The sequence below is a fragment of the Vipera berus genome, assembly GCF_964194415.1.
Source record: "Vipera berus genome assembly, chromosome: 1".
NCBI classification, from domain to species: domain Eukaryota; kingdom Metazoa; phylum Chordata; class Lepidosauria; order Squamata; family Viperidae; genus Vipera; species Vipera berus.
In genome coordinates, this window is record NC_138202.1 from 324399843 (window position 1) to 324416081 (window position 16239).

General features: G+C 36.6%; 1 protein-coding gene across 23 annotated transcripts in view; it reads right to left on the bottom strand.

Annotated features, from left to right (window-relative positions):
- Positions 1 to 1689: 1689 nt before the first annotated feature.
- NRXN1 (neurexin 1) overlaps positions 1690 to 16239 on the bottom strand; it is a gene marked incomplete at its 5' end in the record, with an annotated part of 953418 nt that continues 938868 nt past the window's right edge. For 17 of the 23 annotated variants that reach the window (XM_081315130.1, XM_081315141.1, XM_081315143.1 and 14 more), the window contains 2 exons: positions 1690 to 2303; positions 16090 to 16177. In XM_081315130.1, coding sequence (XP_081171256.1) covers positions 1999 to 2303; positions 16090 to 16177 — 393 coding nt within the window. In that variant the 3' untranslated portion in view covers positions 1690 to 1998. The remainder of the gene's footprint in view (positions 2304 to 16089; positions 16178 to 16239) is intronic. The other 6 variants (XM_081315140.1, XM_081315139.1, XM_081315138.1 and 3 more) reach the window with 1 other exon arrangement.

Consider the following 16239-nt stretch of genomic DNA (forward strand, 5'->3'; position numbering starts at 1 on the left):
CAGAACTATCTTTCCATGTATTTGTATCTCTCTAAGTAAGATGCTAAAGAATAACATATCATTGGGAACCTACCGCAGCAGTCACTTTGTTGTTGTTAAAAAAACAAACTTGCAAATTTGTAACATAAGCATGTATATAAACCAGAATGTCTGTAATGTTTGGAAGTATATCTTTGCAGAGAATCTTAGAGAATGTTTTTTTACCAAACCACTGTACTCATTACCTTAGAAGAAGAAATTCTATTCAAGCTCAGGGTAAGAGCTGGGAAACTAAAAAAAAAAAGTTAAAAGGAGAATCATTCCTCATTTGACAAAAGGTGCAACTTTTGTTCTTGTTTTGTACAGTTTATGTCGAGAAAATTAGTATTTTTCCTAACCTGGGGTGGCTTTAGTGAGAGGAGCTAGAGTACTTTAAAGGGCAGATTTCTGAATTTCTTTACCAACCAACTCTCTAATGATGTGCTATAAATAAAAAGCAAATGATAATAAAGGTTCAGATGAAAGGTATCATGGAATTCAACCTTTTTCTCAATTCCTGGACAAGTAGCCAGAAAGTTGAACTAGAGTGTAAAGGTAACTTAAATCATCAGTTGTTGGGTTTAATGGGTAGGAAGAGAAAGGAGCTGAAATCACATAATTGTGATTGATCTTGCTAATGTATCATAGGAGAGGATAGACAATTGGTGAAGAAAATTATGAAGTTTATATCTATATATATTTGCTTTCTAAAGTCCACTTCTTTCATACAAACTACTAAAACTGAACTGCAAAAGAAGAGAGGCTGTACAAGTTAAGAAGAAAATTAGCTGACTCTTATATACATTCATACACATCCTGTTTAGTATATTTACTACACTGTAAATTAAAAACAAACCCAGGAAGGGAGGGAAGAAGGGAGAGAGGGAGGGAGGGAGGGAGGAAGACAAGAAGGGAATAAAAAGTGTGGCAGTTTCTCATGGCTGTAAAAGTAAACAGAAATGTTGGTTGCTCCAGATGTCATAAAACATTCTATACCTAGCAACACTTAGAACATTGAGTTTACCAAAAATGGTTGAAGAGCAGATATAGTTTGCATTTTCTATACAACAGGCTAGAAAACATCACTTATCACAGTCCAGAAAGCACATATAGATGTGTTTTTAATATAAACATAGGTAATAACATACTAAGCGTGCATGATTTTTTAAATTCCAATGATCGTATCTATGCCCTCAGTTTAGGATTTGTTGGTAACGGTGTGTGAAAATAAGCCTTATATTTCATGTATTTTGTTTCTTTGTTTATTGTTATTTTTGAAAATAAGGCCGCTATATTTTTTTTCCTCACAACCAGAAAGGGGCTTTTTTCAAAAATGTTTTCTTCTTCTGTTTTTAAATGTGGTTTATTCAGAAAAGCCAGCACTTCACTTCAAATCCAAGCTCCAATCATTTTTTCGTTGCACCAGATGGCAAGCTCAGTTTCAACCTCTGCTTCTTGAGGGCTTGTGTTGAATGGTGAAGTCTTGTCAGGTAATCAGATTGACTTACTCCTCAGAAAAGTGCTAGCACTTTGGCTAAATCCAGACTGATAGGTAGCTTCTTTATTGTGGGTGTGTGCATTATTTCATCTTTTGTTTGTTTCAGTTTGTCACAATTTGTGTTGTGCTGGTTGATGTTTTGGAGTAATACTCTTTGCCTTATGAGTGTGCAGTAGTACCAACATCTTCTTCAGAAACATTCCAGCAACAGAAAGATGGCAGAGTAAATGAAAACACTGTGAATGTAAGGGGGGTTTACTGACTCCCGTTTCAGGGAAACCAGAGTATGAAATGCTTATTTCATTTTGTCATTCCTTGTTTTGTTAAAAAGTCTTTCCTTTCTAATTGCATTCCCCATATTCCTTTCCCCATTTTTTAAATTTTGTATGTGCTTCATAAAAAGTAAAGTAAATAAGTTTTGTTTTATGTCTCAGATAAAATGAAGACTATTTCTATACAATTGTTCTTTCCAGTTGTTGGGATCAGACATAGTACTCCTTATCCTTGTTTTTCTTATTTTTGCTGGAGCTTTTAGAGCTGTTGGGTTGCTTTTCCTTAATCACAGCCCCATTGGACTGTGCTGAGTTACTGATGTAGTTTCGACTCTCATCAACATGATAGGAGCCTTCATCTCGGTTCCTGTACTTGTACATAGCGTAGAGGAGGATGAGAATGCACAGAGCAGCTGCTGCTACGATCCCAACCACCATGCCAGTCGTGCTGCTGGATTCCCGAACCACCTCTTCAGAACTTGGGTATCCTCCCCGTCCTGGTTTGGTGGGACTTGCTGTAAGCAGATGATGAAAAAAAAAATATTTATGTAATGCAAAGTAGAAAATCACCTAGCCATTATCTAACTGTAACACTATTGCTTTGGAAAGCTGGTTTCACTTTAGGATTCTGGAATCAATCCAGGAATGTTAGGCAAATCAGTTTCTCTCTGCTTCATACCCAACCATTCTCCAAGGAACTATCTGGTAAAGAGAATCAACTTTACATTATGCTGATCTGACAATCTAAAACCTAATCTGTTTAGAAAAGTCTTTCTTGTGCACAATTTCATTATGCTAGGAGAGAGAAAATATTAGATTCTGCAATTCTATTACATATGATCTGCTGACATTTATCTTGAAATCAGCAAAATAACCAACAACATATCAATGCTTATATATGTAAAGCATTTATTACTGATGGAAAAATTACACATGAGGAATAAATATTCTACCACAGCATCCACTTAGGCAACAAGGGTTCTAGGTATATCTGGGCAGATTAAACCCATGAATAAACTGGTATAGGAAACAAAATGTAAGTTTTTGATATATTTCTCATATTCCTTTTCAACATGTTATGAAGAGCAGTCCACCTTTTTGTTACGGTTTAATGTGTTGTTGTATTGATAGTCTTTGTTAGTATCCTTGAGGGTGGGTGGATGAACAGTGTAATTGTATTAGAAAGAGAAACTGAACAGGAATTTTGAATATACATACATACACACACATACATATATTCTTTTTTTAAAAAAAACATATGAAAATAAGAAAAGGGTAAAAATGGACTGGAAAAGGTGAAAAGATGATAAAGAAGAGTGTTAACTACACATTTTAGGGAGGAAAAGAGACAGGAAACCCTAGAAAGAAAGGGCAGACCCAACCAAAGCATTTCAGGTGAAGCAAAGGGGTTCAGTCAAAGAAGAAAAGTATAAGAGAAGAAAAGAAAATCACAGCAGTGCGTATGGGGGAGGAAGAAGAGGGACCAGTGCTAAGAAATAAACAAGTAAGCCTGATAAATAGGGGCCCAAAGGAGGCAATTTTAGAATTTAGAAGGTGAACTGCATGAGGAAACTCCCAATTATTAGTTTCTGCTCTGAGGAAAGCAGCAGCAGCAGTAGACAACTGCATCTACTTTGCTACCACCGTCACTATCTGTTTCTCCTCTTTCTACTCCCTTCTTGCATCCTCTCAAATATTCAGCATGAAGGAAAGCCCCTATTCTAAGTCTCAGAAAACTCTCTTGTTCTCTGTTCTTCTTTGCTTTAGATACTTAATGAACATGGGTATTAAAGGTATTTCTTTCCAGTCTAATAAACCTTTGGCTATGATATGCACTTTGCACTGCACCTGTGTTTTGGCCTGCCCCCTGCCCTCTCCAGAAGACATCCACGAGTCTTGTTTAAAACTTCTTCCAATCCCTAGTAGGATAGTGACAAGTGACAGGACCCTCCAGGTGTTGCTTTTTTGGAGATGCCTTTTTGTGGATCCCCAACAAGGAGTCAAGATAATTATTAAAAAAAGCTTTGGCTGAAGCAGTATAACATCCATTTCAGCTTAGTAAGTTTTCCAACAACATGCTTAGGTGATTATCTATCTTAAGTCTACATAGATTTTTCTCAGGTTTTCTCTTCTAGGATTTTCTAGACAGCTAAGCTTCCATTTCTAAGGTTAGGATAAACTAGGCTGGTTAGAAACTACAACATCTTTCTTTTAATTTAATTCTTCATTCTATGCCCAGCATTATGTGGAAATTCATCTGAGCTGGATATGTCAACAATTGTTTTATAATTCACTGTGAAAGGATAACTCTATAGGAACAGCTATAGAAAATGAAATTAGGAGATTTATTGTGCTGAATGTGATTCTGGAAATTACTTTCTGTTCAAGGAAGAATGGAACATGATGAAAAGAGATGATACTACCTGACAGGCTATATATCATCTTTGAATGTAGGCATTTTAAGCAAATGCTGTCAATTAGATTTCGATTAATTGGCAATAAAAAAACAACTTTCAAACTTATTTTACAGTAAAATGTTTCACTGAATACCAGGTACAAAGGTATAATACTGAAAAAATAATAATTTTTTCTTAAAAATAATCTGAAATTGCTGGCATTGTTTCACTTTAAACAACATTTCACAATCATCTCACTCCATCTGTTTCAAGAAGACAGAACCACTTAATTAACTTGAAGCTGTTCCTGGCATTGTCAGCGTAACAGCTTCTAATATTGGCTGTGGAAATGAGGTGGAAACTGCAATGAAGACACAGTTTTGTTTTCTTCATTGCCTTAATTAAAAAAAACCCCACCTTTTCCCAATATTATCAATATTGGTTGTTTTTCACATCAACATATCTAATGGGGTTGGGGTTTTAATATATTTTAATTACTGTTTTATTGTTTTAATTTGGGGCACTTATTTAATTCGTTTTTAACTTTTATATTCTGTTTGTATTTATTGCCCTGTACACCGCCCTGAGTCCTTCGGGAGAAGGGCGGTATAAAAATGTAATAAATAAATAAATAAAATAAATAAATAAATATAAAGTATGCGCCAGAAATACTACATAACTATAACAATGGACTGGACATTTTTCAGAAGTAAGAAAAGTTAGTTAGGTCTACAAACATTACTCTCGGAAGGAATATAAAACATTTTAAAATTCCTAAACTTCTAAATTTTAAAGAGAGAACTGTTCAAGCCTCTGATTGTATTTCTGGCCAAATGCTTAAAAGGATAACTGGAATCTCCTGATTTCAAGGCATAGATGTATGTATCCTGCGGTTTGGTATCACTCTATTCTGATATTCTTGAGGAAGATATTCCCATAATGTTCTACAGAATCAAAATTTTAAAGAGAAGTGAAGAGTTTTTGTAAGCAATCTTGGGAATAGCCATGTCCAGATGGGGTGTGTGTGACTGGTTATGGTCAAACCAGTCAGTGTGTGAAAAGAACACTGCACCATGGTGATAAAACCCCTCCCTTTTCTATACATATATCATGACAATGCATGCCATTTCAAAAGGGGCAGAGCAACTACAGATGCCCCTACTTGAGTATAGGTTTTTACTGAAAAGATGGGAAAATATACTTGTCATAAATAATAAGATACATTGTACTACAAAAGGAGCTAGTGTTTTTAGTGTCAGTTATGCCACTTGGAGTTTTTCTTCATGTCTCTGAAATAAACTGTAAATGTTTTTTTACATCAGTTTTACAACATTCCTGAGAAGCTGTTCTATGATTTTAGAGCTATTCCAATGCTACACTTTTATTATATAACCCACAAGTATTGTCCTTTTATATATGTACCTGGATTTTTAAGTTCAACAAAAGCATTGTGATATGAACCTTGTTGCAGCTATTAAACTGAAAAGCAAGTATGAATCAAACTTTGCTTAAATTTGCTCATAGGATACTCACAGAATATTTGTTTAAAAACAGCAGACTACTAGGGGTATGGTTATCAATTTAACTGTTACAGCTTTTCATTAGAATAGGAGATATTTGCAAAATAATTCTCATAGTTTCCTGAGTTCCTTTGAGGGAGGGCTGTTTTGATAATATTTTTTTCTTTATATTATAAAGATATTTTCAGGCCATCAAAACTTTGTATTCCTTAAAAGGATTGTTGCTAACCCAGTTCCTGACAGCAATTCAATGAATACTGAACAGTGTCTGCCAACATACTGTATCTTTATTACTCTGAAAAAAAATTATGACTGCATTATTGAATGTTGAAAAGAAACCAACATAATATCAGTACCTTACTTTATTGTCCAAGCAATGGCAGATGAAAAACTGGTAATTAGTCCAGTGCTATAGATTTAAGACCATAAAATGAATAGATTGGAAAGAATCTCTTGTGACTGTGATAGAAAGAAACACCTGCTGAGGGTGAGTGGAAAGTCACACAATATAATTCCTGAGAGTGGAATGAAAATGTTAGGCATTCTGACTACTATGGGCTCTTTTGCATATGATCAGTGAGATGAGTATGCTGTACTTGGTTTCATTCAGTTTTTTCTCTCCACTCACCACTGTTATGCATCCTTCTAAATTATATTACATACCCTGTTGGGTGGGATTAATTTTTGTATTCCTGTTTGCATTTCTGCAGCCATGAAATAACTTGTGCAGAACAGTCACACTTGTTTAGACTTATCCACTACATATCACAGGCTTATTATAATTCTTGGCAGTTCTTTCAGGAGAAAGAAAGAAAAAAGGACTATTGCCAATGTCCATTGTTCATTAATACTGTGAAAAGAAAATGGAATTGCAGATTCCTGGAGTGTTTGAAAATTGAGATTAGCAAAAGCTTTTATTAACAAAAATACAGTTTAAGACCTTCTCTTGGTTCATACTCATGCCTTTGCATGTATCAAATGGAAATAGGGGGATTAGAAAATTATTCACAAGATTACATACATTTTCTCTGCCTATTTACTCATCAACTTTTACATGGGGGTGGGTATGAGTTGAATTGCTTATTAGTATACTCTCTGGTAGGCTTTCAATCTGGGAGCAGTTGAAAACCCAAAAGCTCTCTGAGATGGATCACCTTATCTAAACTTCATTTCACTGGGACATTTATACTCCAGGACTTCTTCGCATTACACATCTACAATATATATCCTCCGAAGATTTTGCCTTGTTACTGAAATCTTTAAATGGAGTTGGGGCAAGATTACGATACTAGATAGATTTAAATCTTATGAGAGGGAATTACTCCTTATCTTAAAAAAAATAGGAGCTACCAAATCTCCCCCCACTCTTATCAGTATTTGTGATTCTGAAAAGTAGCATTTTGAAGCAGAGAACATAAGTGATGATGGGTAATGCTGGAAAGAGCTAGACTAAAAGACAGCACTGAGGTACTAATCCTAGCAGCATAAGAACAGGCACTAAGCACCAGATAAAAGCAAGAGTCTACCATACTACTACAGACAGGGCACAAGGTAGAGATTATGCAGAGAGGCCTCAGAGACAGTTCCACATACAGTGGCAGAGTGTAAGAAGTAGTCAGGAACAGCATATCCTGAGCAGCACAACCAAATAGTAGGTATTGTCTACAGGAGCATCTGTATAGTGTACAGGCTAGGCTATCCCAAGTCCAGATGGGAGATTTCAAAGAAGTTCAGTGAGAGTAACAGTGCTATGATCTGTGGGGCTTTCAGATACAGATAGACAGCTAGGTACTGGCCAATCAACCAGAAATTATAGGAGTAGACAAGATGCTTGACTGATATTCCTAAGAAATTAAGCCTTCTGTTGGATTCCTAATAAAAGAAGTATCTTAAAGACCACATAGTGTTTACTTTGGAAATTACTAGCATGTAGCCAAATAAAGTAATTTGGGGTACAGTTTTGAAATGTTTGCCAAATGGATTGGATTATGATGTCAGGTTGCAACCTTTTTCTGCTTACTTTAGACCTAAGTAAGCAAGAATTAAGATTTTGCAGAATCTGAATCATATAAACAGGGGTGTCAAACTGCCGGCCCATGGGCTGGATGCATCATGACGAAACTGTGCTCACCCCATTGCCAGCAATGTAAAAAAAGTCACGATACGTCGCGAGACATCACGTGATGTTGCAAGTTTGACACCCCGATACAGAAGGTATGATCACCCTGGAAAACTGTCACTGAAAAAGGAAAGGAAAACAGGATTAACGACAATTTTTCAAGAAGAAAAAGCAGTGCAATCTTTCCAGTGTAGGAATTAAAAATTCCATTTAGAATTTAGGAAACTCAGAAAAGGGAGAAAGTTAGGCTAGAATTTTCCCATGGGCAGAGAGATTTAAAAAGAGAGAATATGTTTACTTGTTGTTCTCAACTACATCCTGTAAGGGCACAATCACAATTTTAAGAGCTCATCATTTTTCATTATTTCATGTCAGCTAGCCAGTGAGGGCTAAAAAAGCATTTCCTTATGGAGGTGGGCTATTGTGACAGGAGTGATAACAAAGTGGGTTGCAACTTTGGGAAACAGAATAATCCAGAACAACTTGCTCTGCTCAGTCTGTAGGATGTAAGAGGCCAAGATCCTAAACATAATGTTTGGCAATAATAACATGAGTATCTCTACTCCATTGTCAGCCCATCACCCAATTCTTATTGAAGAGATTAAATTAGACCCTGACCTGCGTTCATTCCGCCGGGACCTGAAGACTTGGCTCTTTGAGCTCTCTGGCCCAGGCTGAGAATTTTAACTGGGGTTTTATTTTCAGGGATAATTTAATCTTTTTAATTGTCTTTTAACTTTTGTATTTTGTATTGGTGTGATTTTAAAATGCCCTGTAAACCGCCCTGAGTCCTTCGGGAAAGGGCGGTATATAAATCTAATAAAATTAAAAAATAAAATAAAATTAAATATGTATGTAATTTAGCCTAAGTCCTTGTCTAAAGTGGGCTGTAAATCTTACAAAATTTAATAACCAACTTAATATCCTTTATAAACACTGCAGTGCAAATTAAACTGTTTGCCCATCAATTGCATAATGGTAAACAAAATCCCATGAGGTTATAAAAATCCAAATGAAGTTGTTGTAATCCCATGTTCTAAAACTGCACCATTTCTTAAAAAGAATATAGTTGTACTTTCTTTTACCCTAAATAAATATTTGCAGGTTGCTTTATAATTTTATGATTGTGTGAGCAAGTGGAAGCATTAGAAATAGCAATAGTAAATTGTCATTTTTTGAATGCAGAATTTCTGAGATTTAATCTCCTAACCTTAGCTGGGAAAGTTTCCTGCCTGAAAATTTGGAAAGCAGCTGCTATCAGTCAGAACAAAGGCTACAAAATTGGTCTACAATCATGGTCTGATTGGCTGTAAAGTAGATCCTATCAAAAATTGGCATACTGTGCAATACAGAGAAGTGGAGAGAGAGGGGGAAAGGAATCTGAAATTCTTAAAGGCAGAATTTTGAAAGTAGTATTTCCCATAAGCACATCTTTGGCCTCATGCATGGATTTCACTGCAGGTAGAAACTTGGGCACCTATGTCTTCCTAAAGCTGTCTACATTCATTGATTTTAAGATGAAGGTCCTTTCTGGGAACATGTTTATGGCAGTGTGGTAGTTTTATACACATTTTAAGTCCTAGGTTCAATCTTGATTATTTTTACCTAAGAAAAATAAATCAAACACTGTACATATCTACAAGAGGGGGTTTAATTATCTAGCCTGGCAAGAGGACATGTGAAAAGGCTATATCAACAGAATTATGGTTATGATAAAACCATGGAAAGTATAATTCCGCTATTTGACATTGGTCAAGCTTCATCTCAGATGGACACAAGGTTTTATATAAATTGACACATATACAAAGAAGTGTAATGGGGATTATTATGAACTAGAAACTCTCCTAGAAGAACTGAAAGGACTCTGATTTGAGGGGTAATATAAGCAAGTTTCAAGTATGTGATAAGAAATTGTCCCAGAATGTCAAACATGGTATAATGTAATTAATTTACAGAGGGGCAGATTGAGTGGTTTTTTTTAATGTATAGGAAGAGTATTTGGTAGCGAAATTATTTATGGAGGTGGATGTTTCTCCTTTTTGGAGGTGTTTAAGAAGAGAATTCATAGAACCTGCCTTAATTGGATTCCTTGAACTGAACTGGAGTTGGTATCAAAGGCCTTTCCAAATTCTATGGTTCTAGAAATTGGAAATAATTTCTTGCTACTGTTGCTTAAACAATCTTGACTAAATAGATTAATAATCTGATCTAAAATATATTTTATTATATGCAGGTTTGATGCTATCTATGGGGAAGAAGCTGGTATACATTTGGAATATCTTTGAGAATTCCACCTGTCAATATCAGATTGAATAATATAATATACATGAATAATTTGGTATTAGCAATAGCAATAACACTTAGACTTGTATAGTGCTCCATAGTGCTTTACAGCACTTTATGAGTAGTTTATAATCTCAGCATATTGCACTCTACAATGTGGGTCCTCATTTTACTGACTTCAGAAAGATGGAAGGCTGAGTCAACCTTGAGCCCCGTCGGGATTGAACCCCTGGCTATGGGCATAGTCAACCTGTAATACTGCATTCTAAACATTGTGCCCCCAGGAATCTCAGATTCACAAAATATTTTTGAAGATCTTCTAATAGTTATCTTTATAAATATTCAGCTGGGATTAAAAGGTCACTGTTGAATGCATAATGAATTCAATTCATGAAGGAAGCAAAAATGTGCACATATCAGTCTGGTTCTATTATGCCTATCAAATACTAAACTGGACATGTAAGAAATAAATCTGTAATGGAAAAGACTACAATGATATAAAAATGACAGCAGTGTCTCAATCATATCAGGATCAGGAAGAGGAACTAAGAATTATCTCCATGGGATGACTTTGGTTGTAGATAAGATAAATTATTTCTAGTCTACTGATTCATCTTAACTACTTTCCATCTTCAAATAATGGAATATATCCTTATTATTCAAACCCATACTTGAGGAGATATGCTCAAGAAGCAGGCACTACAGATTTGCTCTCCTTATATAGAGTACATGCAGACAGGAACGGAAAGGTTGTAATGTAAGAGCAAAGAATGGGCAAGACATATGATTTGATTTTTCTCTGCATAAATACTGTTTGTGTGATATTTTTGTGTATTCCATTGTAAACTGTACTTTATATGGTTTGGTCACTTTTATTCTGGTTTTATTTTTATTCAGTGTTTCATGCACTGTTTGATTATCAGGCTGCTGACTCCATTACATTTTCATTTCCTATATTTTTTGCAAGTCACATCTTTGCATTCATTATTTATTGAAATGCAGGTGCATAGCAAGCAACATCAGAGACCTTCTGGCAGTGACAATCCTGATAGGCTATTCCTCCCAGGGAATGATACTATGCCTTACTTTCTAAATAAATCAAAAATTAATAAATCAAACTATAAATCAGCAATTGCAGAGATATAGATGCGGACCCTTATGTTGACTTAAGAATTTACTATACATCAAAAACACTTATCCATAAGCATTCACATCTGATGTGCAATTATTATCTCTGCATCTATAACAACTTACCAAAACGAACACTGTTTGTGATGTCAAAAGAGGAAGAAACGTGTCCCCACTCTCAGCCCAGCTGCTGCTCTAAAGCAGCGTGCCTATAAGTGTAAAATCTCGGCTCTCTCTCTCTCTTGCACTATGAATGTGCAGTGATTTCTTTGTCACCAGTTCTATATCCATGACTATATAGGAAAGGTACATGATTTTGTGTCCTCTCAATGTATCTATATACCAGCCAGTTTTTTTTATATAATGAAAGGCACATGAGCAGGATTGTATTGTGTCTAATCTTGTAGTATTCAAACACCCTCACAGAGGCAAAATATCAGAGCTGAAATATCTTTTCAAAGCAATGCACAACAACACTAGAAATGTTGCCTCCTCTCAGGAGATACTGTATTTTCTCAGGAGACAACAAGGAGAGTCCGTTACGTGTGCGGAGATGGAAAAAGAAAGAGGGAGGGAGGAAAGGAAGGATGAAGCAAGTTATTCTAATACAGAAGGAAATAATGATGGGATGTTGTTTAAACCTTTGGAGGAAACCATTGCAGCTAATAGAGTTCATAACCTTTAACTCACAAACGAAGTGCTTTTCCAAAATAGGTAAATGAATTAGTCCAACACAGAAAGATAAGCAAATCTTAACTTGTAGAAGACTGAGATTTCACAATTCTTAACATCTATTTTTAGGACTCTATAAGCCACTTGTTAATACATTAACTCAGGGGTGTCAAACTCAATTTCATTGAGGGCCACATCAGCATTGCGGTTGCCCTCAAGGGGCCGGGTGGGTATGGCCAGGATGGGCGTGGCCTACTGGGTGGGTGTGGCTAGAGTGCATATGACCTACTGGGTGGGCGTGGCCAGCTCTACATCGTTCGCATCAAGGGTGCCTATGGGGGCCTGGGCAGGAGTGGGACAGATCTGAGGGTTTCTGGCAGAAGGAGGGTCTCTGGGCCAGGGCCAAGGCAGTGGGGGCCATTCCCTCACTGTTTCCAGGATGGCTTCGTGGGCCACATGAAAGCACTTCGCGGGCCGGATCCGGATCCGAGCCTTGTGTTTGACATGTCTGCATTAACTAATAAATCATATAATAGTATATCAATACTATGTTAATCATTACATAATTCTGTTATATTGTGATAATGTGCAGCATAGTACCCTGTGTTTGTGTGAATGGACATATATAAAATTCTAAGTACATGAGGCCCACATAAAGTAAGTTGTGGAGGCAGAAAAGTTGTCCCTAAAATAACAGAACAAAGGCAATTGCATTCAATAGGAAAAGGGTGTGGCTAAAATGCCAAGGTATGACTGGCCCAGCTTTGATGGACTAGTCAAAACTTGTTTGAAGGTATATAACTGTATGGGAATGGTGATACTTGGGAGCCAATACACTGAACAAGCATCTAACCTAGTTTTCCTAGAACTCAACCTAACCTGACAAGTCAGATTATGAGTTACAAAAATGTGCATGAAGTTGTGAATGTGTTAATAAATGCAGCTTTTACTTCCAGAAATACAAATTGTAAACCTGCATTTGATTCTATGTCCTTTGAAACATCGGATAAAAAACAAAATACAAATAGCACTGAGGTGCTTTCTGGCCCTGATAACTGTAATAAAAATAAGTGTGAAATATGGATCATGGTAGTTATTTGCTTATATGAATATATCTAATAAATATACTCTTGCTGTTTCAATACATGGAATCTACTGAAGTATTATAAATTAGATGTGTTTATACTTTTGATTCCCAGAACTTGAAATGGCCTCATGAATCATGAAAAACAATCCTAGCAGGAAATTTATTAATGTGCAAATATTTATAAATATCTGTTTTCTAGAAAAAAATGTAGGAATTAATGATTTCAGAGTTGGCTTAATTGCTCAAACATTACATATCAACAATAAAGTAGACCAGAAAATTAAAACAATCTTGGAAGAAGGTAGGGACAAAATACTTCCATAATCTTCCAAAAATTTGCACTGTTGCATCTAGATCAAAATGAGTCAAAATTGACTTTCTACTGTCTCCAATAGGGCAGCATGGTGGCTCAGTGATTAAAAACACTGGGCTTGTTGGCTGGAAAGCCGGCAGCCAGGTTCAAGACCTGAGTGCCATGTGATAGGGTGAGTTCCTGTCCTTGCCTCAGCTCCTGCCAACCTAGCAGTTCAAAAGTATGCAAATTTGAGTAGATAAATAGATGCCACTTTGATTGGAAGGTAACAGCACTCTGAATTCTTTTAAGTAATCTGTAATATATTTCTTGGTCTTTATAAAATAAATCTAATGAAGAATATGGGGAAGCAATCAGCTCAGTGAATCAATGGTCTCAGATTCAACCCATGAATTGCTTGTTGTTGTTGTTAGCTGCGAAGTTGTGTCCGACCATTGCGACCCTATGGACAATGTTCCTCCAGGCCTTCCTGTCCTCTACCATCTTCTGGAGTCCATTTAAGCTCATGCCTACTGCTTCAGTGACTCCATCCAGCCACCTCATTCTCTGTCGTCCCCTTCTTCTCTTGCCCTCAATCTTTCCCAGCATTAGACTCTTCTCCAGTGAGTCCTTCCTTCTCATTAGGTGGCCAAAGTATTTGAGTTTTAGCTTTAGGATCTGGCCTTCTAAAGAGCAATGCTAGAATTGCTAGAGGACCAATTAGATGATGGAAAAATCCTTCATCTGAAGCTCTGAGGAACTGCCTAAAAGATCCGCATCCTGGTGTCACCAGGTGTAACATACCAAAGATCCTGGAACTTCAAAATTTTTATAGCCATTGTGGTTATGGATAAAAATGAAAATATTTGTTTAGAAAATTTATATGGCTGCCCAATTCATTCATGGTGACTCTAGGTTGTTCACAAAGATAAAACCCCTGTACAAAAACGAATAAACCTCCACTCTTTGCTGACAAGAATCAGTTCAGCCACTTTATGGGCTCTGTATCACTTTGGGGTCCACTTTGGGGTCCTCTGTATCACTCTGGGGTCCCCATTGGCAGAACCACCACCATCTTCAGGTCTTTGTGAAAGTGTGTCAAAATGGGAGCCAATCTTATCTCCACAGGAAAAAAAACCAATTCAAAATTGCTGCACAAAGCAAACCCCTTTCTTGTCTTATTTCTTTATCTTTTTATAATTATCTTTTGTTGCAGATAACACAGACATGTCAAACTCATGATGTCACATGATCATGCAACATATCAGGATAATAATAATAATAATAATAAGTTGGAAGGGACCTTGGAGGTCATCTAGTTCAACCCCCTGCTCAGGCAGGAAACCCTATACCATTTCAGGCAAATGGCTGTCCAGTCTCTTCTTAAAAACCTCCAGTGTTAAAGAGAAAATGTATGTTAAAACTTTTCAATAAAAAAAAAACCTCCAGTGTTGGAGCATTCACCACCTCTGGAGGCAGGTTGTCCCACTGGTTAATTGTTCTAACTGTCAGGAAGTTTCTCCTTAGTTCTAGGTTGCTTCTCTCCTTGACTAGTTTCCATCCATTGCTTCTTGTCCTGCTTTCAGGTGCTTTGGAGAATAGCTTGACTCCCTCTTCTCTGTGGCAGCCCCTGAGATATTGGAACACTGCTATCATGTCACCCCTCACCCTTCTCTTCGTTAAACTACACATACCCAATTGCAGCAACCGTTCCCTATATGTTTTAGCCTCCAGTCCCCCAATCATCTTTGTTGCTCTTCTCTGTACCCTTTCTAGAGTCTCGACATCTTTTTTACATCGTGGTGACCAAAACTGGACAAAGTATTCCAGGTATGGCCTTACCAAAGCACTGTAAAGTGGTATTAGTACTTCACTTGATCTTGATTGTTTTGGTTTTGCCATTGCCGGCAATGGGGTCAGTGTGGCTTCTGGATGACACATCCGACCCACAGGGCAGCAGTTTGACACCCCTGAGATAACAGAACTGTCCTTTAAAAAAGAAACTGCATGATAAAATCTTAACAATGGAAGCAACTGTATATCTTAGAAGTTGTTGTCAGTCATTCATTCATGCACATTGCATGAATGAGTGTTTGTGATCATCAGTCTTGTCAAAGATGCATTTCAACCTCCCCTTACCTTCCTCCTAAAAGAAGCAGAGATGGTCAGCTGTAATTTGAATATTGGCTGAACTGTTTATCAGATTACAAGGTATTCTCTATTATCTACCTACATATACAGAGATCTCTCAATGTTCATAAACAAATAATAGTTTCCTTATAGAGATTTCATAGTGTGGTTGCAAACCTATTTTCAGTTTCACATCTATGAACTCTGCCATGGCAAAATGCCTTCTGCTCAGCAGAAATATATACAGTTCCAAGCAATCGGCAAGAGCTGTCAGTCATAGATGTATTTTTTTCTTTTGGAGGGCTCAAAACTTAAATCCTAAAATCTCTGCTTTTTTAATATCTCTTCTACAGGATCTTTAATAAACGTATTGCTTAAAATATCCCACTGTCATATAATTAATTAGTTGTTTTTGAAGATAGTTTAATAAAAATAATAGAAGAAACCTAAATAGCCAACTAAGTAGCCTTTAGTAGGAGTCTTTATCTCTCTTTCTTTCTCTCATACATAACAGATACATATACACTGAGAGAATTATATTGGCAATTCCTATCTGGGACCCAAGAGAATGAATTTTGCTTCATCATCAATACAGGCTGAAATGAAAGATTCTTTCATCACTGCTACATGCAAAGAATAAAAATAAAAAGTAAGTAATAAAAAAGTTGACTAACCTAACCCACCTGAGCTCGTCTCACAGGGATCAATGTCCTCATCATCACTGGGGCATTCAGCTGAGGCCACCAAGATGTCATCTGTGGTCTGCAAATAAATAAGAGAATCCATTGGATCAATCAAGTCAGTCTTCACTTCTGTCAAGACAG